Source organism: Anolis carolinensis, unplaced genomic scaffold (genome assembly GCF_035594765.1).
Source record: "Anolis carolinensis isolate JA03-04 unplaced genomic scaffold, rAnoCar3.1.pri scaffold_8, whole genome shotgun sequence".
Lineage (NCBI taxonomy): Eukaryota > Metazoa > Chordata > Lepidosauria > Squamata > Dactyloidae > Anolis > Anolis carolinensis.
Genome location: NW_026943819.1, coordinates 16,275,560 through 16,303,477, shown reverse-complemented (window position 1 = coordinate 16,303,477; position 27,918 = coordinate 16,275,560). Strand labels below are relative to the sequence as shown.

The window sequence follows — 27,918 nt, the reverse complement described above, 5'->3', positions numbered from 1 at the left end:
CTTCTGGAACATGTCCACACATCCTGAAAGACATACAACAACCCTGTGATCCGGCCATGAAAGCCTTCAAGAACAACAAGAACAACAACAACAACAACAACAACAACATAATAATAATAATAATAATAATAATAATAATAATAATAATAATGATGATGTCCCCAAGTGCCCCTTATTTTAAGGATATCCCTTATTTAATGGTCAGAAACCTGCCCCTTAGAGACAAATGTTCCCTATTTGAGGACTGAAACGTTTTTCTTTTTACATATATATGTAATGTGCAAGTTGACATCATTTATAAGTCATGTGTTGTGGCCCAAATAATAGCTTTTCTTTGACTCACAGACATTGTAAAAGTTAAATGCATATAACAAGGAAATATTTTCGTTCCTTTAAAAAGGGCATAGTGGCCCCTTTAAAAAAAAATATCTATCACGATCTCTCTACAGAGAAACTTATTCAGAAAACCCACTGATGGACTTGCCTTGGTTCATGAAAGGAATCTCTCATCTCTACCTTCAGGTGTGGGAGGCCATCAAGGCCCCCATCAGTCAGTCAGAGCATTGGAAATCAATACCCCCATATGATTTGGAAGCAGCTTGCATATGCTGACTTAAAACCTATTGAGCATTTGGGTGTTCACAGATCTACATAGGCCATTTGTGTAAAAGGAATCCCTTTTGAACAATATCCAAGAAAGCCAAGTGTTGGCTGAAGTGATGACGATCCAAAGCCTTGAAAGCATCCCACTCAGAGGGTCTCCATAAAGCAAACTTTCAAATCTGGGTCAGGGAGGATAAGAAAAGGAGAGGCCACAGGAAAGAAATAAGCCCTCCCTTCAAAAGAAAGATATTTGAAGCAAAATCCCGATGCAGCAAGTGAAGGCGTGAAAATTACCTAGATCTCTATGAGTCCAGATAGGTCAGAGAGCCAGATTTCAGTTCTGGGTCAGACAAGGTAAAAGCTGTTGCAAGAGGCAACAAAGTTCATGGACCGGACCGTTAATTACCAAAGAAAAAGGCTACAGTTGTGTCAGCTTGCCAAGTCCCAGTGCTGTAGGGATTTGGAAAGTGCCACCTGCCACAGTTCTTTTGTTAATACACTTCCCAAATTAATAAAAATCTCTAATCCTGAGCGATTGATTATCCCAGACTACTGAGTGTATCAATGATGTACCAGGTACAAAAGAAGCCAAAGCAAATTATCCCAATGTGAGTAGATCAATAGATACCGCTCTGGCGGGAAGGTAACGGCGCTCCATGCAATCATGCTGGCCACATAACCTAGGAGGTGTCTACGGACAACGCCGGCTCTTCGGCTTAGAAATGGAGATGAGCACCAACCCCTAAAGTTGGACATGACTAGACTTAATGTCAGAGGAAAACCTTTACCTTTACCTATAGTTGAACAAAAGGATTTGTCTCCAAGCTCTATGACCTGTCAACCACAGGTCATTGATTGGTCTCAGGTGAGAAAGACTGGAAAATGTTTTGGATCCAATGAGCTCATCTACCCCAATATTATCCAATGTGAGTTACTAAAACCCACTGTCAGAAAAAAAACAATTATTTACATTGCCAACTATTAAATCATTTAAAAACTGGAGTGGTTCAGCTTCTGAACTATAGCCCTTCCCCAAAGTCAGACTATTTCTCTTTCTTGTCCAACCTCCTCTGCTCCTAGGCTGGATTGCCTATCAATGGGCTGCAACCCAATCCATACTCCATGAGGAAGGCCACTATTAGGAATGATGACAGTTATCAGTGAACCATGCATCCCTTCACCCCACATTAAAGCACACATGAAATGGGCTACTGCTGTGCAGAAGTAGTCAGAATTATTGGATATCTGAAAAAAAAAAACCCTCGCTGTCAAGAGAAGAAACAATACCAAATGACAGATCTCCCTGACCCTGCTGAAACATAGTCTGTTACTTCTGTCTATTTAGTTGCTTCATGTATTGATTTTTAACCCAACTAAGGTAGAACCAGACACATGCTGAAATCCCTTTTTCTACACTGGAGAAAGAACAAAGCAAATTCTCCATGGTGGAGGCGGAAATGCGCATACAAATGTGTAAATTGCGGGACCGTGTGTGCCCAGAAACACATGTGAATGTGCATACATTGTTGTGAGGAATTTTAAAAGCGTGGATATTGTTATAGGATAGGATGAATCTGTTCTTGAAAAAGAAAACAGGTAGATTTCTTCAACTTGGATATAGAGCTTGCAGAAGTCACTATAGTTGTTGGTGGTGTTCCTTCATTCCTTCCCAATCTGCAGTGTGTTCTCTTTCTTTACCAGAGTAACAGCACTTGAGGGCCACTCCCATGGGTCGGGGTGAGCTCCCACTGTAAGCCCCAGCTCCTACCAACCTAGCAATTCAAAAACATGCAATGTGAGTAGATAAATAGGTACCACTTTGATGGGTAAAAGGTAAAGGTTTTCCCCTGATGTTAAGTCCAGTCGTGACTGACTCTGGGGGTTGGTGCTCATCTCCATTTCTAAGCCGAAGAGCCAGCGTTGTCCATAGACACCTCCAAGATCATGTGGCCGACATGACTGCATGGAGTGCCGTTACCTTCCCACCGGAGCAGTACCTATTGATCTACTCACATTTTGCATGTTTTCGAACTGCTAAGTTGGCAGGAGCTGGTGCTAACAGCAGGCACTCATTCCGCTCCCGGGATTCGAACCTGGGACCTTTTGGTCCGCAAGATCAGCAGCTCAGCGCTTTAACACACTGTGCCACCAGGGTCGCCAACTTTGATGGGAAGAAGCAATAAAAATGCTCCAAGCAATCATGACGGGCACACGACCAGGAGGAAACAACACAGGCTCCTCAGCTTGAAAATGGAGAAGAGCAACTCCCAGAGCTAGTGATGAACACTTCCTCCAAAGCCGGAAATGAAAGGAGACGTCTATGCCTTTGTCTGCGTTGTGTGTCTCATTTATATATGTAACTAAGGCATTGAATGTTTGCCCTTGTCTGCTCTTTATGTACGATAATCCACTCTGAGTCCCTTCGGGGAGAAGGGCGGAAGATAAATAAAGTGTATTATTATTATTATTATTATTATTATTATTATTATTATTATTATTATTTATTAATTAATTACTTGCCATTTCCTCCTTGTACGGCAGAAGTGGTGAGGGGCTGGGCCTCTCCCAAGGCTGCCATCCTTCCCTTTACCAGTTTGGGAAGGCTGTTCCAGTTCTCAGCTTCCTGTGAATACTTGCTTTCCATCTCATCCACCCAATCTGTGCTCCACTCCCACACAGAAAGCGCTTGCGAGCCTGGCTTCTGTTGCACTTCCTCTGAGCTTCCTGTGGAAGTGTATGGATGCAGGAGTCCATTGAGAGGAGAGGCAGAAGGCAAAAAGTCTGCAAGAAAAGAAGAAGAGCAAGACTTGTCATTACTGTCACAGTGAAGCACGCCATTCAAATGGCAAAGACAGTCCCTATTAATTTTCTGCCATCCCATTTTTTTACTGCCTTTTTAATGTCCCACTTTCTCCCTTCCTCCCTCTTTTCTTCTGTCCTTGGCTTATTCTCATTGGGGTAAATGGAATTCAAAGTGTAAAAGTACAGTAGAGTCTCACTTATCCAAGCTAAACAGGCCGGCAGAAGCTTGGATAAGCGAATATCTTGGATAATAAGGAGGGGTTAAGGAAAAGCCTATTAAACATCAAATTAGGTTATGATTTTACAAATTAAGCACCAAAACATCATGCTTTACAACAAATTTAACAGAAAAAGCAGATCAATAAGCAATAATGTTATGTTGTAATTACTATATTTACGAATTTAGCACCAAAATATCACAATATATTGAAAACATTGACTACAAAAATGGCTTGGATAATCCAGAAACTTGGATTAGCAAGGCTTGGATAAGTGAGACTCTACTGTAGTTTGCAAACTTTGCATTCAGTTCAGTAAGGCCAAAATCTTGCCCTTGCTTGTATACTTGGACAAAAGCAAACTGCAGCAGCCTCTCCTAGCTTGACTGTTCTTCTTCATTCATTACCTTTGCCATCTTAGCACAGTAGGTTAAACCACTGAGCTGCAGAACTTGCTGATCGGAAGGTTGGTGATTCGAATCCGTGGATGGGGTGAGCTCCTGATGTTAGCCCCAGCTTCTGTCAACCTAGCAGTGAATGTGAGTAGATCAGTAGGTACCACTTCGGCGGGAAGCTAATGGCGTTCCATGCAGTCATGCTGGCTACATGACCTAGGAGGTGTATATGGACAACGCCAGCTCTTCGGCTTAGAAAGGGAGATGAGTGCCACCCCCCAGAGTAAGACACGAATCGACTTATTTCAAGGGGAAACCTTTACCTTTAACCTAATTTTCACATCCAGAATCAATACCGTATGTGGATTAGAATACATTTATCCTTTATATTGCAGAGACCTATCTGGAATATCATGGTGCAATATTTGGCACAAAAACATATGCACATAAAAAATACTGTATATTTGAGAAGAGAGTATTTTCAATTTAAATGTGCTTCCAATTCATGATCTTTTTTCAAAAGAGAAACCTGAAATTCATAGACTGTAGCTGGCACCCTTTACTGTAGTGTATAAATTTGTATCCTAGAACTGCAGCCCTTTAACTGCTTTGTATTTAATAATACTATGCTGGAAATGCACCCTTAATAGCAACTTAAATGCAATAGCCCCATTAAGCACCACCATTGAGCAAAGGAGATCTGTTCAGCTGCCAATGGGAATGCTCTGATCTGCGTCCCCTTGATCTGGTCATATAAGTGTTATTTATTGTTATAATTGTATTATTTTATTTTGCTTAATAATGTGTTATTATGTTGTTATGTAATGTTTGTGTTGTTTTTATGACTGGAAACTGCCCTGATCCCATCCAGGAGATAGGGTGGTATATAAATAAAGTTTTATTATTATTATTATTATCATCATCATCATCATCATCATCATTATTAATGCAAAGAGGAGAAAGTTTCCTATTCTCTCCTACAATTGGAAGAAGGACCCTGCTGCAAATTTTCTTTTGCTCAATATGGCCAATGGCCATTAAGGTTGGTTAGGAAGGCCCAAAGGATGTTACTTAGTTACATATTTATAACTAACTATGTAGCCAATGTAGAGTATCAATCAATATTTTATAAGAACTTCTAAATCAGGGGTCCCCAAACTTTTTCAGTTCACGATCCTTCGGATCATTGGAGGGTCGGACTATAGTTGGCTACCGAGCAATAATAATAATAATAATAATAATAATAATAATAATAATAATAATAAAAAAAAAAAATAATAAGAGGGTTGGAAGAGACCCTTTGGGCTATTGTGTCCAATCCCCCTTTGCCTTTGTGCACCGAAAGCACAAGCAAAGCACCCCTGACAGATGGCCACCCAGAATCAATGTTAATAATAATATTATTATTATTATTAATAATAATAATAATAATAATAGTAAAGAGGGTTGGAAGAGACCTCTTGGGCCATTTAGTCCAACCCCCTTCTGCCTCTGTGCACCATAAGCACAAGCAAAGCATCCCTGATAGATGGCCACCCAGCCTCAATGTTAATAGTAATAATAATAATAATAATAATAATAATAATAATAATAATAATAATAATAATAATTGTGCGGTTTTCTGGCATTGTATATTTTTGCCGCTTCTGTGACTGTTCATTTGGGTTTTGATGATTCCATAGCCCACTTGTCGATGGATGTCCAGAATCAGCAGCATCCACCGCGGTCCTTTTTATCCTGGGTGACGACCGAGCCAGTATAGACTTCGTTTGGGTTTGATTCTCCATAATGCTAATGGGTTAGGTGCTCTTGGTTGTGCTCCTCAGCTGAGGCCTCTCTGGCTTGGTTGGACCTGCCGGTAGTTACACTACTGCCAGCACAGCCCTCAGTCATCATTGGAGCAGCTAAGCCCCCCCCCACCACGTCAAGGTGGCACCTGCGGGGGAGCAGGTGTGCACAAATGCAGACTGTGCAAGGAAACCGACGAAACCATTGATCATATCCTCAGCTGCTCTAAGAAAATCGCACAGACAGACTACAAACAGAGGCACAACTATGTGGCCCAAATGATTCATTGGAACTTATGCCTCAAGTACCACCTCCCAGCAGCAAAGAACTGGTGGGATCACAAACCTGCAAAAGTATTGGAGAATGAGCACGCAAAGATACTGTGGGACTTCCGAATCCAGACTGACAAAGTTCTGGAACACAACACACCAGACATCACAGTTGTGGAAAAGAACAAGGTTTGGATCATTGATGTTGCCATCCCAGGTGACAGTCGCATAGATGAAAAACAACAGGAAAAACTCAGCCGCTATCAGGACCTCAAGATTGAACTTCAAAGACTCTGGCAGAAACCAGTGCAGGTGGTCCCGGTAGTGATGGGCACACTGGGTGCCGTGCCAAAAGATCTCAGCCGGCATTTGGAAACAATAGACATTGACAAAATCACCATCTGCCAACTGCAAAAGGCCACCCTACTGGGATCTGCGCACATCATCCGAAAATACATCACACAGTCCTAGACACTTGGGAAGTGTTCGACTTGTGGTTTTGTGAAACAAAATCCAGCATATCTATCTTGTTTGCTGTGCCATACAACGTTGTTGTGTTGATAATAATAATAATAATAATAATAATAATAATAATAATAATAATAATAATAATGGTTGTAAGAGAAGAAGGGGCCTCTTGGGTCATTTAGCCCAACCCCCTTCTGCCCTTGTGCCGTGGGGGCCGGATAAATGGCTTCGATGGGCCGCATCCGGCCCCCGAGCCTTAGTTGGGATCCCTGTTCTAAATATTTCACATTGTTTTGAGAAGATGAAAATCTCTGCACTTCTCACATTGCTCTTTCCAAAGTAGTTGTGAAAAAATTGGAAATGGTAGAGGGGCCAAAGGTATGTATCCTTGCCCCCTCCCCAAAACCTTCCTCAATGTGCTAATGCCTTGAAGGCCTTAGAAAGAAGTGGAGCCCGAGGTAAAGCAGAGATTTGGCTGAGGGCCAAAGAGGCCCATCTAGGTCAAACACACCAAGCCTTGTCCGACCTCAGTGTAGTGGCCTGTTTGGAGGAAAGGAGAGTCTGCCTCTCAGTCACAGGATTAGTAAGAACTCCAAAGGAATTGGTTGGGGCAAAGGAGGGAGCAAAAATAATATTGCGGTCTGGATGTTTGCTCTGGGATTCTGGGCATGTTTGTGCCTAGAAGATTTCCCTCCTTTCTGCATCTTTTAGCTCGCTCCATCAATTTTGTCATTTACGACTCTCAAAGTTTGCTATACAGGGAGAAAGCTGGAAACAAAAGCTTCATTCTAACGGCAACAGAGAATTACTGCAGTGATAAATCATGTTGCACTCTCCTGGCCCTCTGCCTGATTATGAGGAACAGAGATTGAATGGAAGTGCCCAGAACATGAGCAGCGGATACAAAATAAATCAATTTGTTTGTCGGGTCTGAAGGACAGGGTGCGGATTCTACTTTGGCAACTACTGGATTCCACTGTCCTGGAGACAGCAGTCAACTGGTTACATAAAATGATCTCCTACCATCATTTTTTGCAAGTAGCATACACTTTTGTGTCTTGGTGCGCTAATGTGGCTTCCCAGTCTCTCTAACATAGAACACATGGTTATCCTACTGTTGAACAATGCTGACTCCTTTCCAAAAAGTACATAGGTAAAGGTATAGGTTTTCCCTGACATTAAGTCTAGTCGTATCTGATTCTGGAGGTTGGTGCTCATCTCCATTTCTAAGCCAAACAGCCAGCGTTGTATGTAGACACCTCCAAGGTCATGTGACCGGCATGACTGCATGGAATGCTGTTACCTTCCCACTAGAGTGGTACCTATTGATCTACTCACCTTTGCATGTTTTCAAACTGCTAGCTTAGCAGAAGCTGGGGCTAATAGCGGGAGCTCACTCCGCTCCCCAGATTCAAACCGCCAACTTTTCGGTCAGGAAATTCAGCAGCTTAGGGGAGAGCAGTGGGAGACCTCTCCAGACCTTGTCAAAATACATTTTTGGTCAACAACATCAAGCGTCTTCTAAAAAAAAGGTAAAGGTTTTCCCCTGACGTTAAGTCCAATCGTGATCGACTCTGGGGGTTGGTGCTCATCTCCATTTCTAAGCCAAAGAGCCGGCATTGTCCATAGACACCTCCAAGGTCATGTGGCCGGCATGACTGCATGGAGCGCCGTTACCTTCCCTCTGGAACGGTACCTATTGATCTACTCACATTTTCATGTTTTCGAACTGCTAGGTTGGCAGTGTTTATTCAGCGCTTTAACACACTTCACCACCAGGGGCCCCTGGCGTCTTCTAACCCAGCCAAAAAATATTGTTTCTAAGAAGTGTCCAAAAGCACACTTTTCAATTATGTTATGTTTGGGTCAACTTCAAACATACTTCAATGTTTGCAATGGGCACAGTCCTGTTTTACATCAGGATTAGCTGAGGAAAGCAAAAGGCTGCTGTTACCTGTCAGTGCCTTGTCAACCTCTCTCTGAGTCAGCCCAAAACAGAAACTGTCAACCGCCACAGCCAAAGCCTGGGCAAAACTGGCATCCATGAGAAAGGAGCCATCGGAAGAGCTGATCAGGCTGCAGCGGGTGCTGGTGCCGTTGTCCTCCGAGACAGAGCCCCATCCGTTCAAGAGGGAGCCACCCAGTGAGGCTTCGTCTTCACTCAGGCTGGAAGAAGGCGTTCGGCAGAAACCGCGGAAGAACTTGGTGGCACGGCCTCCACCGCCCTCCATGTTGGGGTCGTCATCATCATTTTCAAGCAGCTCTGAAGCCAGTGGGCTGCAAATATAGCCATAGGTATCAGACGAAGCGAAGGTATGTGGAGTAGCAGGCATGCCGTCGTTGTGCTGCCTTGAGGGAAAAAGGACAATGCTGGCATTAAAAGTGAACAAATACAATTCCATTATTATCGTGATCCTTCCAGATAATTTAGTCTTGAACTCCAAAAGTCCTTGATCACTGGGTATAGTGATATGGAGAGAGCCACATTTGGAAATACCAGATCTAGACAACTTACGAGGCTTCCTCCAAATCTAAGATTCTAAGGCCCCTTCCACACAGCTGAATAAAAATCCCACATTATCTGCTTTGAACTGGAATATATGGCAATGTGGACTCAGATAACACAGTTCAAAGTAGATATTGTGGGATTTTCTGCCTTAAAATTCTGGGATAAAGGGCTGTGTGGAAGGGCCCTAGGACCGGGGCCGGGCTGTGGCGCAGCTGGCTAGTAACCAGTTGCTATAAATCACTACTGACCGAGAGGTCATGAGTTCGAAGCCCGGGTCAGGTTAAGCCTCCGACCATTAAAAAAAAATAGCCCCGGCTTGCTGTTGACCTAGTAGCCCCGAAAGACAGTTGCATCTGTCAAGTAGGGAAAATTTAGGTACGCTTTATGCGGGAGGCTAATTTAACTAATCTACAACACCATAAAACTGCTCACGAGGAAAAGAATGAGGAAGAACAGCCACCAATGGACGGTGAAGCAACAGCTCCCCCTGTGGCTGGAATCGTGAAGCTGGAAAGATGTTAAAATGCCTCTGTGTCTGTCTAAAACTGAATGTTGTTTGTCTGTTGGCATTGAATGTTTGCCATATATGTGTTCATTGTAATCCACCCTGAGTCCTCTTCGGGGTGAGAAGGGCGGAATATAAATACTGTAAATAAATAAATAAAATAGGACTATCTGATTAATCCCCATCTAAAACACTCCAAATGCTTAAAGCTTCTTCTGTTGGAAAGATGCTCCAGTCCCAACTATGTCGCTATTCTGGTTGTAAATGTCTGCATCTTCTCTAGTTTCTGCAGGACCCCCAACTTATGTGGCTCTCATCCAAGAAAGGATCAAGCAGAGGTCTTCTTAGGACTTAGCAAAGCAGCAGTAGCAGCAGGCATCCTCAAAGCATTTCTCTATGCCCATCTGTCTGCCTGGCCATTAAGCCCTTTTACAAAACACACATAAAATCCCTGACAGATGCAAATTTTCCTGTGGTGGAGCTCTGCCATGGATCTTTTTGGTATTTTGGGGCAAAGTGGAATGCTGCCATTTGTCAATGAGTAGTTCAAGAGGGAAGGGCTGCTGAAACCACCGGCTCTGTTGGAGACAGCCAGAAAGGGAAACCAGCAATACAGAGGGTTTCATTTAATTAGCAATTTGTTTGTGATTCTGCATTTCAGGGATATATTGGCCCAGTTAAATTGCTGGATCAACCTCAGCACTCATGTGCACACAAACCTCCAGTTAGCAAGTCTTGCTATGTTTTTTCCTGCTTCACCTTTCTCCCATTTTCCAGTCTCTGGCTGAACTGAATCAATTTAGAGTAGATCCACTGAAGCATGCCTTTCAAACATCTCAATTTAATAGGGACAATCCTTTCTTGACCCACCCTTTTAGGTGCTTTTCAAATGTCCAGTTTCTCTTTCCATATCACATTCCTCCTTTGTACTCAGCTTTCATCATTTGGTGCAAACTGAATTCAAAATGCAAAGTAGTTTGCATTCAATTCTGGGGGGGGGGGGGATAAAAGGAGAGAGTTTTGCCCCTTCTTATAGGCTCAGGAAAAAGAAAACTGCTGCAGCTTCTCCTGGCTTCTGCATTTTTCCTCATTTTGCTATCTTGACCACACTTTGATGTTGCTTGGACACACATATCCTAGCTTACATCTGAGTTGGAGGTTGTGTGGAAGTCAATGACATTCACACTGGTCTTGATAGAGCTGCAGTTGCACAATGGGTTAAATCTGGGCCGGGCTGTGGCGCAAGCTGTTGAGCAGCCTGCTGCAATAAATCACTCTGACCATGAGGTCATGAGTTCGAGGCTAGCCCATGGCGGGGTGAGCACCCGTCAATTAAAAAAATAAAAATAGCCCCTGCTCGTTGCTGACCTAGCAACCGGAAAGATAGTTGCATCTATCAAGTAGGAAATAAGGTACCACTTATAAAAAGTGGGAAGGCAAGTTTAACTAATTTACGATCTGGAATGAGGAAGTGCCATCAGAGTGGATGATGAAGCAGCTGCTCCCCCCTGTGGCCAGAATCGAACATCCCCTCAGAAGAAGGTTAAATTGCCTCTGCATCTGTCTATCTCTGTCTCTGTTTGATGTGTTTATGGGCATTGAATGTTTGCCCTATGTGTGTATAATGTGATCCGCCCTGAGTCACCTTCGGGGTGAGAAAGGTGGAATATAAATACTGTAAATAAATAAATAAAATCCTTGTGCCGGCTGAATTGCTGACCTGAAGGTTAGGTTGCTGACCTGAAGGTTGGCGGTTCAAATCCACGAGATGGGGTGAGCCCCCACCTGTAAGCTCTAGCTTGAGGGGACATGAGAGAAGCCTCCCAGCAGGATGGTAGCACATCCGGGCATCCCCTGGGCAATGTCTCTGTAGATGGCCAATTCACTCAGACCATAAGTAACTTGCAGTATGTTCTCAAGTTTCTTCTGACATGATAAAAAAAACTAGTCTTGATTAACAAAGTTCGTTGGTTTCAACTCCAGTTGGAGGCAAAATGAGTTACAGTTCTTCGCTACTCCACTAACAGTCGCTTACCATATTAGCAATGCCTTCTGCCCACATATTCCCACTCCCAATGCACGGTAATTTTAGATTCTGAACTCAATGGATTAAAACTCTCTCAATGGTAATATGCATTTTGTTACCCAAAATGTGGTAAGCCAGCCTTACTGTGCTTGAGGTCTCTCTTGCTAATTTTGTTGATTGGGACCCTGGACTTTTGCCCACAATCCTTCTCAGCCCTACTATATCCTTCAATTCTGGGCACTCACACCCCCCACACAATTCTGTTCCATTTTAAGCTCTATCAAATCCCACAAAATCCAAGCTGAATGCAGCAGTTTCTGATGGAGGGATTTATTGACAGAAGAGCTGAAGCTGGTGAATGAATCTTGGTGACACTCCAGAAGTATATTCGTGTGGTTTAGAAATTCTATTCCTTATATATCTATAGGGTATAATGTATACATGCATAAGTGCTGGTTCTTTGCCCCTCTTTAACCGCAGCTCATTCCAAATGTTCCCCCAAGGAATTAGAAACATTCTGCAGGCAGCCTAAATGCAATTGGCTCAGGATCAAAAACTGTGGTCAACCCACATCCTGCCCTAAGGCCTCAAGGTTTTGGGGGGGGAAAAGCAGCCTAGAATTAAAAGAGGGAGAGGCAAAATACCCTATGAAAGCCACCTCAGACATGAAATGCATTTATAAAACTTTAGTCGATTGGGGCTCCTCTCCACAGTGCAATGGGCCAGCAAAGCAAAACTTGGAAAGTTCCTTTTCAAAGCTACTTCCAGAAGCAATTTGCTAAAATGTAATAACACGTTTAAAATATGACTCTTGACTTTCCCAATTTCTAAAAGTAACTATATTTTTACTCCTGCTGATGCTAAAAGCTGCTAACACACAGTACAAAACACACTATCCTCTCATCCATTTCATTTGCTGCAACAACACAACAGAGTACAAAGCAACAGTGCAAGTCAATGCCTAGAATACATAATGGATGGCTGTGATGATTGGAGTTGCAGTTCAAAGAGCTTGCTGTTGCTGTGTGCCTTCAAATTGTTCTGTCTATGTTTTTAGTAAGTAAAACTGTTTTCTTCTTATTAATTTTAAACCCTGCCAATTCGCCAAATTCTTCAATTTTCCTAAGCCATTTCTGTATATTATCTCTTGGATTTTCAATTATACATATCACAACATCCACATAGGCTCTGATTTTATACTCTTGTTTATCAATCTTGATTCCTTTTCATTCTTGATCTTCTCTTACATTTCTTAATAGAATTTCTAAAGCAAAAATGAATATTAGAGGTGAAAGGGGACAACCTTGTCTTGTCCCCTTACTAATTACGAATTCTTCAGAAGCATGCTCATTTATTAGTATTCTTGCTGTCTGTCGTTGATATATTGCCAAAATTGCATTTTGAAACTCGAATCCCATATCCATTTCCTGAAAGAGTATTTTTAAAAAATTCCAATTTAAATTATCGAAAGCTTTCTCTGCATCCAGAGAAAGCAAGGCCAGTTCTTTTTGATGATAATTTTCATAATGTCTATGGCAGCTCTAAGGTATACCTATCATGGGATTTTCTTGGCAAGATTGTTCTCAGAAAATTTTCTTTTGCCTTCCTCGGGGTCCGAAAGAGAATGACCTGTTAAGTTGTCACGACCCAGGCTACAGAGCACCAATAACCATACGCAGAGACCAGATTCTATCTAATATCTTTATTAAGGAAATATATAAAGTTAATAAAAGCAAATGTAAAAGTTAGTCCAGAAGCAGACCTTTCAGGAAAGGTCAAAATTAGTCCAAGGAAACAATGTCCAATATGAAATATTAAGGTCCAAAGTTGTAATCCAATAACCGAAACACTCACTTTGCCAGGCAAAGTGAGGGGAGATGACAAGGTCCTTTAGTCCATGAACTTGAGCAAGGCTAGGAAATAACTTGATACTTGAAACAAGGCTTGAATCGTGGAACAAGGTAACGAGGAACAAGAACAAGGTCCGTGGAATAACTTGGTAAAATCCGTGAAACAAGGCAAGGTTTAGTCCTGGGAATCAAGGCAAGGTCCGTAGGTAAACAAAGGCTGGGAAACAGGAGCGAAGGCTGGAAACAAGGACAAGGCTTGAGCAGGAACGAGGCTTGAAACGGAGCGCGCTGTCCAGACACAACTCGCTCCGGAGGCTGACGAATTGACTCCGCGAAGTTACTTCGCGGGTAAAACACCTATATAGAGTCTAACTTTCCCGCCGAAGCAGTTCTCTGGGAACCAGAAACGAAAGCTAAACTCTGAGACCAGATGTTTGACTCCTTAAAGATTCTCACGAAAAGCAGGCTTAATTGGCTACATTCTTAGCTGCTATTCTAGCACTCCTGCGCGAAGCTGCTTCCAAACCCCTCTGTTGTTTACAAAACTCATGGCGAGAGAACACGGGAGATGTAGGCTCAGGATTTGTTTGACATACTTCTGGGACACAACTTTCTTGCAGGTGCAAGGTTCCCAGATCTGCCTGGGAAAGATCTGGCTGAGAAGATTCCAGTTCTGACTGGGAAGGTAAAAAACCCAAGTTTTCTTCTTCATCAGGCATTACAATGTCATGAGCAGGACTACAAGGCCCATGAGTCATCACACTATCCCCCTCCTCAAGGCCCCTCCCAAACTGGGACTCTCTCCCCGAGGCGCGAGGTCGCGGCTTGGCGGGATAGGTTTGATGAAAGCGACGGGTTAGATCAGGAGCATGGACTGTGGAGGCGTCTTCCCAAGAGCGTTCCTCAGGGCCAAAACCCACCCAGTCAATGAGATATTGTAGGCGGCGGCGGTGAAAGCGAGAATCCAAAATGTCCTCAACCTCGAACTCCTCCTCCCCATTCATCAAAACAGGAGGGGGGGCCGGCTGGTCTGTATCAGGACGCACACCATCCGCCGGAAGGAGCAGGGAGCGGTGAAACACTGGGTGAATGCGCATTGAACGCGGAAGTTGGAGTTTGAAAGTCACGGGGTTTAATTGCGCCACCACTGGATAGGGACCAATGAAACGGGCATCTAACTTCCGGCAAGGGCGATGGGAGGGCAAAAAGCGAGTGGACAGAAAAACCCGATCTCCTACCTTGATTTCGGGGCCCGGTTGGCGATGTTTGTCCGCGTGACGTTTATAGTCCTCCTTGGCTTGGTCTAGTTGTTGGAGCAAAAGTTGTTGCACCGCTGTGAGTTCCTGCAGCCAATCCTCTGCTGCGGGAACTTCTGAAGTTTCAATGACAGGGGGAAAGAAACGTGGATGGAAGCCGTAGTTTGCAAAGAACGGCGTTTCTTTTGTAGAAGCTTGAACTCCATTGTTGTAGGCAAACTCTGACAGTGGTAACAGAGAAGCCCAATTGTCCTGTTGGTAGTTTACATAACAGCGAAGATACTGTTCCAAAGTGGCATTGGTGCGCTCCGTTTGCCCATCTGTTTGGGGATGATGAGCTGAAGATAAACGAGAGTCTATGCCCAATAGTTTTTGTAGTGCCTTCCAGAAACGAGAGGTGAATTGAGATCCACGGTCTGTGACCAAACTCTTGGGCAATCCATGTAGTCTGAAAACATGTTGAAGGAATAGATCTGCAGTCTCTTTGGCCGTGGGGAGGCCTTCACAGGGAATGAAATGGGCTAACTTGGTGAAAAGGTCCACCACCACTAGGATCGTGGTGAATCCACAGGAAGGTGGTAGGTCAGTGATGAAATCCGCAGAAATTATTTCCCATGGGCGAGATGGGGTAGGAAGGGGGTGTAGAAGCCCTGAGGGCTTCTCCCTTCTTATCTTGGAGCGCTGGCATACTGGGCAGGTGTTGACATATTTTTCCACATCCTTGCGGATCTTGGGCCACCAGAAATCTCTTAGGATCAGATGCATGGTTTTAAATAGTCCGAAATGCCCTGCTGGTTTGCAGTCATGACACAGACGAAGTGCTTTTTCCCTGCCCGGTCCGGGTGGGATATAAACATGATTTCTATAGCAAAGCAGTCCATCTTTAAGCGAAAAGGGAAAATGCAATCCTTGACGAAGTTGGTCCTGCGCCCAGGCATCTGCTTGCTGACTAGCCCTGATTTCTTGAGCACAGATGGGTCCTGGAGTAGAGGGAGTTGAATCAATGGGAGTGGATTTGGTGTTCCCCACTGTGAGCGTGGCAAAGTTCTCGGGTTGTAGTAGTTGGGATTCAAAGGTCTCCTTGAGTCCTGCAGCGTATTCCGGTTTACGTGACAGGGCGTCTGCTTGCTTGGTTTGGGCTGGGGTCACATAATGAATCTGGAAGTTGAAACGTTCAAAGAATAAAGCCCAACGTTGCTGCCTCTGATTTAGCTTGCGGGCAGTTCTTAGATGTTCTAGATTCCGATGATCAGTGTGGACTTCAATGGGAAATTTGGCCCCTTCTAGCCAATGTCTCCAAGTTTCAAAAGCTGCCTTTATGGCTAATAGTTCCTTTTCCCAAATGGTATAGTTCCTCTCTGGTGCGGTTAGTTGACGAGAATAATAGGCACAAGGATGAAGGTGATCTCCCACCGGTTGTAGGAGCACAGCCCCAATTGCCACATCAGAGGCGTCCGCTTGCACCACAAAAAGGGTTTCAGGATCTGGATGCTGAAGGATTGGCTGGGACGTGAATAATTTCTTTAGTTGCTGAAACCCTTTCTCTGCTTGATCAGTCCAGCGGAAGGGCTGTTTTCCACGGATGCAGCTAGTGATTGGGTCAGACCAGCGGGCAAAATCTGGAATGAACTTGCGGTAATAGTTCGCGAACCCCAAGAATCGCTGCACCTCCTTCTTGTTAGTTGGCGCCCGCCATTCCAATACTGCTGAAACCTTGGCTGGATCCATGGAGAGCCCTAGAGGCGAGATACGGTATCCAAGGAAATCTACCTCTTGTAGATCAAAAGCGCATTTTTCCAGCTTGGCATAAAGTCCATGATCCCGCAATCGTTGTAACACCATTTTGACGTGGTTCTCATGTTCTGATTGTGATCTAGAAAACACCAAAAAATCGTCCAGGTAGATTATCAAGAACCTATCTAGATAGTCCTGAAAAATGTCATTGACAAAATGCTGGAACGTTGCGGGAGCTCCGCATAATCCATAATTCATAACTCGGGACTCGAATAATCCGAATTTAGTCTGGAAGGCGGTCTTCCACTCGTCCCCTTCTCTGATGCGAACTAGATTATAAGCCCCCCGTAGGTCCAGCTTGGTGTAGACCTTGGCTCCTCGAAGTCGGTCTAGTAGATCCGAGATTAAGGGCAGGGGATAGCTGTTCCGCTTAGTGATATTGTTCAATGCTCTGTAGTCCACCACCAAGCGTAATTCCCCTGACTTCTTCTTCACAAACATCACTGGGGAGGCGGCTGGGGATTGAGAGGGTCTGATGAATCCCTTGCGAAGGTTTGTCTCTATGAATTCCCTGAGAGCTTCTTGCTCTGGTTCAGTCAGGGAGTAGAGATGCCCTCGCGGGATCGGGGCCCCCTCCACCAAGTCGGCTTCTTTTTCATTGAATACATCCCAATACTCGGAGTACTTCTTTGGCAAGGTGATAATGGGCTCGGTGTCTGTGGCATGGCAGACCCTGGCTACGAGGCAATGGTTTTGGCAGTACTTTGAAGCAAACTGCAGTTCTCTGTTGGACCAGGAGATACTTGGGTCGTGAAGTGTCAGCCATGGAATCCCCAAAATCACAGGGAAATGGGGAACCTCAGTAACAAAGAAGGAAATCTCTTCCATATGTTCCCTTATCCACATCCTGGTGGGTTCCGACCACTGGCTTACGGGGCCCGTCTTGAGAGGACGGCCATCGATGGCTTGCACCACACGGGCATTCTTGAAGTCATGATATTGTAATCCCAGAGAGTCGGCATACTCTCTATCAATGAAATTGTTGGTAGCTCCTGAGTCTATCATGGCGTGGATCATGACGGGTCCCTTTTTTGCTGACCATAAGGTGACCACTAGAAGGAACAGGACCCCGGTTGGCGGCTCTTGAATGGGTTTCTTGACCGGGTTGGCGAGCCTCTCTACGCCCGGTCGTTGGCTTCCCCCGCCGGCTGTGTGCCAGCCGCCTCAGACGCCTTCGTCTCCGTGGAGGACGCCGCCGCAAGACGGGCGGCGGGCTTCCCTTTGGCTGGGCACTCTCTGGCGAAGTGGCCCCCATTCCCGCAATACCAACAGAGATTTAGGCGTTGGCGGCGGGCCTTCTCGGCGGCGTCTAATCTGGGACGCACATTGCCCAACTGCATCGGCACCTCCTCGCTCCCTCTGGGGTATGGGGATGGTGGTGGGGGTCTCCACACTGGGCGCGGCTGAACGCTGGCGGGAGCGGGGGGTTTTGCCCCAGCTCTACCGCTCTGGCCTCGTACCCACTGTTTCCTGTTGGCAATCATGACTTCAGCCCGTAAACATTGATCGATGAGTGCTTCAAGCGTTTGGGGAGGATCCACCTTGGAGATTTCCTCCAGCATTTCAATGTTGAGACCCTCCCGAAATTGTCCTCTGAGGGCAACATCGTTCCAGCCGGTGTTGTGGGCCAGCACTCGGAACTCGGCTATGTACTGAGACATGGGTCTGTCTCCTTGGAAGAGGCGGCGGAGTTTGTGCCCGGCTGCCTCCAAATTGTCCTCGATTCCCCAGGTCGCCTTAAGGTGGTCCAAGAAATGTTGCGCTGACCTTAGATGTGGGGAGGCTTGGTCGAACAGAGCCGTCGCCCAGTTAGCCGCTGGCCCGTCTAGGAGACTGTAAATCCACGCCACCTTGATGTCTTCCTGGGGAAACTCGGCATCACGGGCCTCTAGATAAGCTTGACATTGGCGACGGAAAACATGAACCTTAGAAGCTTCTCCAGTAAACTTGGTTGGCAACGCCATGGCCGGAAGACGGATTCCGCGTTCCTTCAAACCCTTTATTTCCCCATCCTGTGCATTGAGCTTATCACGGATTCGGTCCACCTCATCCTTGTCGATGGTGTAGGTAATCGGCTGGCCGCCCGGCACGGTTCCGGTAGACATTCTGGCCTTGGTTAATTGGTGCTTATGGGTGGCGGAGTCAAACTGTCACGACCCAGGCTACAGAGCACCAATAACCATACGCAGAGACCAGATTCTATCTAATATCTTTATTAAGGAAATATATAAAGTTAATAAAAGCAAATGTAAAAGTTAGTCCAGAAGCAGACCTTTCAGGAAAGGTCAAAATTAGTCCAAGGAAACAATGTCCAATATGAAATATTAAGGTCCAAAGTTGTAATCCAATAACCGAAACACTCACTTTGCCAGGCAAAGTGAGGGGAGATGACAAGGTCCTTTAGTCCATGAACTTGAGCAAGGCTAGGAAATAACTTGATACTTGAAACAAGGCTTGAATCGTGGAACAAGGTAACGAGGAACAAGAACAAGGTCCGTGGAATAACTTGGTAAAATCCGTGAAACAAGGCAAGGTTTAGTCCTGGGAATCAAGGCAAGGTCCGTAGGTAAACAAAGGCTGGGAAACAGGAGCGAAGGCTGGAAACAAGGACAAGGCTTGAGCAGGAACGAGGCTTGAAACGGAGCGCGCTGTCCAGACACAACTCGCTCCGGAGGCTGACGAATTGACTCCGCGAAGTTACTTCGCGGGTAAAACACCTATATAGAGTCTAACTTTCCCGCCGAAGCAGTTCTCTGGGAACCAGAAACGAAAGCTAAACTCTGAGACCAGATGTTTGACTCCTTAAAGATTCTCACGAAAAGCAGGCTTAATTGGCTACATTCTTAGCTGCTATTCTAGCACTCCTGCGCGAAGCTGCTTCCAAACCCCTCTGTTGTTTACAAAACTCATGGCGAGAGAACACGGGAGATGTAGGCTCAGGATTTGTTTGACATACTTCTGGGACACAACTTTCTTGCAGGTGCAAGGTTCCCAGATCTGCCTGGGAAAGATCTGGCTGAGAAGATTCCAGTTCTGACTGGGAAGGTAAAAAACCCAAGTTTTCTTCTTCATCAGGCATTACAATGTCATGAGCAGGACTACAAGGCCCATGAGTCATCACATAAGTCCACCCAGTGGGGTTGTTGTATGTTTTCCAGGCTGTATGGCCATGTTCCAGAAGTATTCTCTCCTGACTTTTCGCCCATATCTATGGCAGGCATCCTCAGAGGTTGTCAACCTCTGAGGATGCCTGCCATAGATGTGGGCGAAACGTCAGGAGAGAATACTTCTGGAACATGGCCATACAGCCCGGAAAACATACAACAACCCTGTGATCCCAGTCATGAAATCCTTCAACAACATCTCCACCCAGTGGGTTTCTCTGGCTAAGGACAGATTTGAACCCTGGTCTCCAATTGTACCCCAGTGCTCAAATCACTCCACCGCTTTGCCACTACAGGCTGGGAATAGACTATGAGAGGAATAATATGAACTATAAAACAGTAATTAAACCAAAATATAATCCATGTATTACTAACACACATACATACATAGAAAGTAAAACTCTATATTCAGAGTTTGTGAGTCCAATGCCCACCAGAGTTCATGTTCCACATGGAGGACTGTATAAATAACTAATTGTGAGTCCAAATTTAAACGTCCAAGTAAGTGAATCCTTTTATGAAATCCAATGTTTTAAACAAGTCCAAGGTTAGTCACCATCCATGATCGGTTTCGATTGTGTAGTCTTCTTCAGGTGGTGGTTATGCAGGTATGGAGAACCTAAAGTAGTCAATTCCTGCTTCTCCTGTGCTTGCCTAAGGAATCAAACCAGTAGCAGAGCACCTCTGTAGAAGAGTTTATGTAGGAGAGTTATGTCCACTCTGTCATTGATAATGACACATTGAAATTAAATACTTGAAGAATGGAATTGACTACTTTAGGTTCTCCATACCTTCATAACCACCACCTGAGGAAGACTACACAGTCGAAACCAATTGTGGATGGTGACTAACCTTGGATTTGTTTAAAACATTGGATTTCATAAAAGGATTCACTTACTTGGACGTTTAAATTTGGACTCACAATTAGTGATTTATACAGTCCTCCATGTGGAACATGAACTCTGGGAGGCATTGGACTCACAAACTCTGAATATAGAGTTTTATTTTCTATGTATGTATGTGTTGGTAACACATGGATTATATTTTGGTTTAATTACTGTTGTATAGTTCATATTATTGGATTACATTTCTAGCTATAGTGGCCTCTTGCCTGTGCATTTCAGGGAATCCTTTCTTTGTATTATGATAGGAATAAGCCAGTACTCCAGATGTTGCTAAACTACAAATCCCAGTATCCCTCACTGATGACTATGCTGGGATCTGCAGTCTGAAAAAACTTCAAGGCCACATGTTTCAAACCCACCCCTATTTGGGTCTGTGTAGGCAATCAACAGGCTGGCAAGCTATCCTAGGACAAATCAGTTTCTTCTGTGTCTAGTTGAGGTTAAAATTAATCCCAGATGCCGAGTCCCAAAGGAAAAAATAATTATTGTATATATTTTTGTTCGAATGTGGTTTAGGTCAGCTGGCATTGCTGGGCTGGTTGAGCCTTGTTAAACACCATGGGGAACATATTAAGCTGGCAAGCCGTCAGCCCGCCTAGGATCCGAATGGATCTGTAATTATCTTAGTGGGATCAATGTGCTTCCCGTAAAATCAACTACTCAGTGTCCCAGCCCCAATTACAAAAGTGTAAAGAGTCAGCCTTGAGGGGCAAGCCATCTTCAAACTGCAAAGGCAGCAGTTCAGGCACATTAGCTAATTGTGGCCAGCTATGCTTTTGCTGGCAGTGGGACAGACATGGAGCCCTGCGTTAAATATAGCTGAACAAGCATTGGGTGGAACACAAAAGAGGACTCCAGTCCACAGCGATCACTCATCTATCTCTGAGGGAGATGGTAAGAAGAGACAGCTGGGGGGGTTTGTCAGTTTGAACATTAGACTCATATTCCAGAAGTGGATCAAGATCTACCGAACTATGAAATCTACTGGACCGGTTACTCTCTTTCAGCCGGTCTTACACCATCCAACTTTTCACAGCTGAAAACTGGAGCTCATACAGCAAAGCAAAATTAGAGTGTAGTCAAGATGACAAAGGTTTTTAATGAAGGAGAACACAAACTGCAGCAGTTTTCTTTGGCCTGAGCATAACTTTTGTCCCCTTCTCTACCTTCTTGCCGAATTAATTGAGTGCAGACTACTTTTGGACCTTGAATTTGGCTTGCAGCCTCTCCTAAAAGATTGTTTTCCTTCAGTCTCCAGATTTCTAGGACTGGAGATGGTGGTAATGAAAATCGTTCACACCTCGAATGCATATTTACTGCGTTCATATTTCCTGAGTTTGCTCCTTTTCCTTGGATGCTTAAATTCTGTTTCTAAATATGCAGCTGAAGGTTTCAGTAAATGCAATGCAAAAAAAAAAATTGGGAACCAATGGAGAATTTAATGTAGGGAACTAACGTCTTGCAGGAAATGTCACATCCTTCAACTACCTCAATTTATGACAGTTCTGAGTCTGTTTCCCTTTTCTCCCAGTCCACTACTTTTAAAATGTCTCAATTTCTCTCTCTTCCTCCCACTTTTCCCTTACTTCACTCACCAAGTTAAATGTCCAAAAATATGTTGTCGAAGGCTTTCATGGCCAAAATCACTGGGTTGCTGTGAGTTTTTAGAGCTGTATGGCCATGTTCCAGAAGCATTCTCTTCTGAAGTTTCACCCACATCTATAGCAGGCATCCTAAGAGGTTGTGAAGTCAGTTGGAAACTAGGCAAGTGGGGTAACACCTCTCAACAAAGGATTCTCCCAGGCAGGAAGAAGCCAGGCTTTGAAGATGCAAAACTTTTCAATGTTAATCAAGCTTGCTAATTGCAACATTCACACTTGCCTCAAGCAGACAAGAGTTCTTTCTCCCACCCTGGACCTTACACAGACATATAAACCCCGCATGGCTAGTTGCAATTAGCAAGCTTGATTAGAATTAAAAAGACTTGTAGCTTCAAAGCCTGGCTTCCTCCTGCCTGCGGGAATCCTTTGTTGGTAGGTGTTATTTATTTATTTATTTATTTATTTACAGTATTTATATTCCGCCCTTCTCACCCCGAAGGGGACTCAGGGCAGATCACATTACACATATAAGGAAAACATTCAATGCCTTTAACATAAAACAAAGACAAGACAAACATAGGCTCCGAGCTGGCCTCGAACTCATGACCTCTTGGTCAGAGTAATTTGTTGCAGCTGGCTGGCTGCTCACCAACCTGCGCCACAGCCCGGATGTTACCCCACTTGCCTTCTTTCCAACAGACCTCACCTCTGAGGATGCCTGCCATAGATGTGGGTGGAACATCAGGAGCAAAAGCTTCTGGAACATGATTATACATCCCAGAAAACTCACAGCAACCCAGTGTCCAGAAATAGTTTGCACTCAACTGAGCAGAGTGGAGGGAGAGCCTTGCTTTTTCCAAACAGACTTGGATAAAAGCAAGCAACATTTACCTATGATGTTCTGCTTCCTCGCTGAGCTCCAGGTACTCTGCCACGTCTTCTGGGGTGAGGACTGTTTCTCTGTCTTCATTAAGTGATAGAGAGATGGAGGCGGAAGAAAGGTGGCTGTACGGCAGCGTGGGGATGGTCTGGCTTCCTTCCCGGGACTCACTGGCCGCTTTCTGGGAGACTTCGTCCTGGTGCTGGGATGCCCGATCCATGTCAGGATCCAAGTAGCAAGTGCAGGTACATCTGTCAACCACAGAAACATCCCACCAGGCATATTGTGAATGACTCAAGCAACAATGTTTCTCCTATAACTGAATCAGAGGATGGTATATTGTATCTGAAGCTAAATATCATCCAGGAGCAGCCTGTGCTAAAACCCTTGATGCAGGCTGGGTTGTGTTTGATCTTGGGGAAGAAGGTGTTGGGATTCATCCTGGACTACTCAAGTCTAAATGTAGTCAGATAGATGATAGAGTTAGATTAAGGGAATCCTTTCCCCGTTTCCAAAGCATGCCTAGATAGGATTCACCATTGTTTCCTGCTTCCTATCCTATTTAGGTCAGCCCACCCTTTGATGTTCCTAGAAATGTGATCTCTCCTAGGACTTTGACGTAACTTCCCCAATTTGGTCCTTTGGAATGTTTATGGCCCTAGAGAAGAAGCGACCCACGAGGCTGGTCACCATTCCAGCTTCCTGCTTTGTTCCAGAGAGGACGCACCTCTATTAGTCAAGATGTAGTTATCTATAGAGCTGTGTTATTTTAATCCGTCTATGTGTATTAGAACAGGATAGACTAGCTAGATAGGTCCTAACCCTTTCTATCCTTCAATGGATTTCTTTTTACCTCAATAAATGCTTTTGAACTTTAAAGCTAACTTTGCATCCCTTTTGCCTTCCTGATGACGCAGAGGCCTTCCAAACTCACACCCGTAAGTCTCACGCTGCTGCAATTCTTTACTCTGCTATTTTAATGGGAATTTACCTCATAAAGAGTGTAATTAGAGCTTTACGGCTCTTCCATTCCCAACAGAAGGAAGCTGGAAAAGATGGCCCTTGAAAGAGGTAGATGGCCCCTTTCTGGGCTGCCTCATGAAAAAAATATCTTTGCCAATTTGATTTGCATCCTCTCTTCTGTGTTTTCAGCAAAGACCTTCCTTCCTTTTTAAATAGGCCTTCGGTACAGGGGCATACAATGACAAGGGCTGTATGTATTATGTATTCCGTGTGCTTTTAATTGCTAATGTCTTCAAAGCCTTAACTCCATTGATGTATAATGCTTTTTAAAACTTTTGCTGTTCATATTGTTTCAGATGTTCTGTTTTGTACTGATATTGCAAGCTGCTTTGAATTCCATTTGGGAGAAATATGGGATGACAAGCAAACAAACAAATAACAAAAGGCAGTTACTTTATGGGCTTTAGAACTAACTGCAACACATTATTTTTAAACTAACTTTCCAAGTTTTGGTGGCAGACTATCTAGGGCCAACCCAATGTGTATTTCTTAAAAACAATGCAGAAAAACTTCTATCTTCTCCCTTTTGCTATAAAAGTATTTAATTATGCATTAGATTTTTGTATCTAATATTTTCTTAAAGATCTACTTCCACTTCTCCCCATTTTATCATCACACCAACATAATAAGGATGGCCAGGCTATACCTGTGCATCATTGGTTCAAGGTAACACAGTGAATTTCATATTTCAATTGGAATGAAACTCAGGTCCCTCAAATCCCAGGCCAATAAATTAGCCCTGACCACACAAAGGTCTACAGCAGGGGTCCTCAAACTTTTTAAGCCGAGAGCTGGTCCACAATCCTTCAGACTGTTGAGGGGCCGGATTATCATTTGAAAAAGAAATACAAACAAATTCCGATGCACACTGCACATGTCTTACTTGTAGTGCACAAACAACAACAACAACAACAATGAAAGAACAATACAATATTTAAAAATAAAAACAATTTTAACCAACATACATTGATCAGGATTTCAATGGGAAGTGTGCTCCTGCTTCTGGCCAATGAGATAGTCAAGTTAATTAGGGTTGTTGTTGTTGTTGTTGTTGTTGTTGTTATTGCTATTGTTGTTGTTGTTGTGTGCCTTCAAGTCATTTCAGACTTTGGGAGAGCCTAAGTCTAAAATTTATTTATTTATTTATTATTTACTGCATTTATTTACTACATTTGTATCACACCCTTCTCACCCCAAAGGGGACTCAGAGTGGCTTACAAATTATATGTACATACAATATATTATATTATTAGCATAGCACAATATTAGCATTATATATTACTATATTGAACTATACCACAATACTGTAATATTATTAGTAATATTATATGTAATATAGAATATATAATTAATATTATTATATGGTATTATTATTAGTTTTATATTGTATTACATTATAATATTATTATCAATGTTATATGTATATACAATATATTATATTATAAAACTGAGGGCGGGGGCCAGGTAAATGACATTGGAGGGCCGCATCCGGCCCCCTGGGCCTTAGTTTGGGGACCCCATGTCTACAGAATAGCCATGGTAGCTTACAACGTTTCCAGGAAAGTGCCTCTACCCTGCTGTGTCTCCACTTCAAGTGCACTAATGGAGTGCATCCTGGACTGGCAGGACTCCAGTTTCCCAAGTGACTTTCTCCAAGCTATGCTTCCATCTCTTGCACCTCTGCCAAAATGTCCGAGTGATTTCAACAAATGAGCCAAACCCATTGCTGTGCAGGGAGCTCTTTCATCATTTCTTCAGTGCCTTCTCTCATCTCCCGGCTCCCTCTTCCACTCCCAACTTTGGAGAGTTTCTGATAACACTTGACTCTTGCATGTCAATGGATGGTGCCTGCCTGCCACCTACACATTAAACCCATCTTTCTCCTCCAGTGACAAAGTGTGAAACACAAAAGGAGAAAAAAAAAAGTGCCTCCACATCTTTTGATGGCCAAAGGTGACTTTAGCAAGGTTGTAGCTCAGTAGCAGAACACACGCTTGGCTTTTGGCATGCCAAAAGTGTCAAATTCAATCCTTGGCATTTATGATGACAACAATGTACCCAGGAGCAAATATTTCTGGTGCAGATCAGTCAGAAGAAACTATTCTTGCTCAGATGTGGAGAAATAGCCTTGAATGGCCCATGGGAGCTTCATAAACGCCTGATTAATTTGGCACATTATGCACTTCATTTGTTCTTTGGAAGGATGTGATAAAATCACATCAGCATTCCCAATCTGGATCCTTAGTTTTAGATGACAGCTCCCAAAACCATGACTATTGCCCATTCTGACAGGAGTGACAGAAATTGTAGTATCAACATGTAGAAAAGGGTCTTCCTTCCCTTTTTGGGATCTGAAAACCATCCAGATGGTTTCCAGATCCCAACCTCAGCAATTACATTTCAATTTGGAGAGTTGCTGCCAATCACTGCAGCCACTAGTAAGGTATGCCAATTAAAGATCTAACTTTGAGTAAGGCAACTTCCAAATATTTAAAAATAATCCTTTTAGGAATCACTGCAAAGGAATATAGGAAGCTATGATATATCTTAGCAATATCTCCAATTTTTGGAAGTTACTGTCCATCATTAGGAGACAAAAGCTTTTTCCTGTCCTATTTGGATGACAAGGGCTGAACCCAAGACCTTCTATAGATATAGCATGGACTTTGCCACTGAGATTTAGCCCAGTGCTGTCTAATGTACTGTCCTTCAGAGACTGGGCATCACCTGTCATTGGCCTCATCTGGCATGGGCAATGACCAGGTTTCATGGAAGTTGTAATCCAAACATTCACATAGAACCAAATAGGAGAAGGCTAATATTATCTTCCTGAACAAGGGGAAGGCAGTGCTGTGACAAGAACAGTTTGCTGATAATAGTTTTAATTTGCAGATTTCTGGGCCCATCTTATACCCATTCTGATGTTGTGGATGTCCCACCAAAGGAAAGATATCTTTATCCAGGCAAACTGGCATTTAAAATATGAGATAGCAAAGGATATACAGTGTGACAAGTTCTCTTCTGCAACTCCAACCCCAGCCAGTCTTCTCTGCAACAAAATGCATTTTCAATTGAGGGACCAATTATTGTGTAATTGCCCATAAATTCAGAATGACACTGAAATTATTTCATGCACAGATCCAAGGACGTTTCCTCTCTATGAATGTGGAATTCAAGGGACAGCAAAAAGAGGATAGAGTGAGCTGATATTTCGCTAATGGATTGATTTACTTTCCTGGAATGATAATTGTCCATTTACTTAAATAGCTGGGCACTTGTACAGAGGCCTGCCCTATTAAGTGAAAAATGCTCCCTCCCTGCAAGGCACCAGAGTGGCAGCATGATTTGTAGCTTTTTAAGTGCAAAGTAGGTAGAAGGTACAGTTGGAATTCATTTCCCATCCAACCCCACCCCCTTAGAGATGATCCATCATACCACTGCCAGCGGATAATATGCAAAGTAGTAGGTCCTTCTTCTCAGTGCCAGAGGGGGCATTGGGCAATTTATTCTGAGCAGCTGGCACAGCTGGAATATGAGTCAGCATAGAGATAATGTGGTTGCCTAGTGTTTCTCATTGGAAGCTGTGCAAGTACAGGAAAGGATTTCAAACTATGGCAGAATGCCACTGCTGTAGATGAATGTGAACCTCAATCAATCTCATGAGCTCAGAGAAAAAGATCCAAACTCCAGCAAAGCATTACTCTCGCTAGACAGGGCTGAGAGCCTTCTCTACTATGAACAAATGAATATGACTGCACCATTTGACCAACAATACAACCTTGGAGAGTCATTGCCAGTCAGTGAGGGCACTATTAAGCTAGACCTAAGAGCATTCCAACTTAGAATCATAGAATCATAAAGT

General features: G+C 43.8%; 1 protein-coding gene across 3 annotated transcripts in view; it reads right to left on the bottom strand.

Annotated features, from left to right (window-relative positions):
* robo4 (roundabout guidance receptor 4) overlaps positions 1 to 27,918 on the bottom strand; it is a 78,126-nt gene that overhangs the window by 3,723 nt on the left and 46,485 nt on the right. For all 3 annotated transcript variants that reach the window (XM_008119090.3, XM_003226311.4, XM_008119091.3), the window contains exons 17-19: positions 23,045 to 23,284; positions 8,498 to 8,892; positions 3,124 to 3,384 (exon numbers count right to left, since the gene is read on the bottom strand). In XM_008119090.3, coding sequence (XP_008117297.2) covers positions 3,124 to 3,384; positions 8,498 to 8,892; positions 23,045 to 23,284 — 896 coding nt within the window. The remainder of the gene's footprint in view (positions 1 to 3,123; positions 3,385 to 8,497; positions 8,893 to 23,044; positions 23,285 to 27,918) is intronic.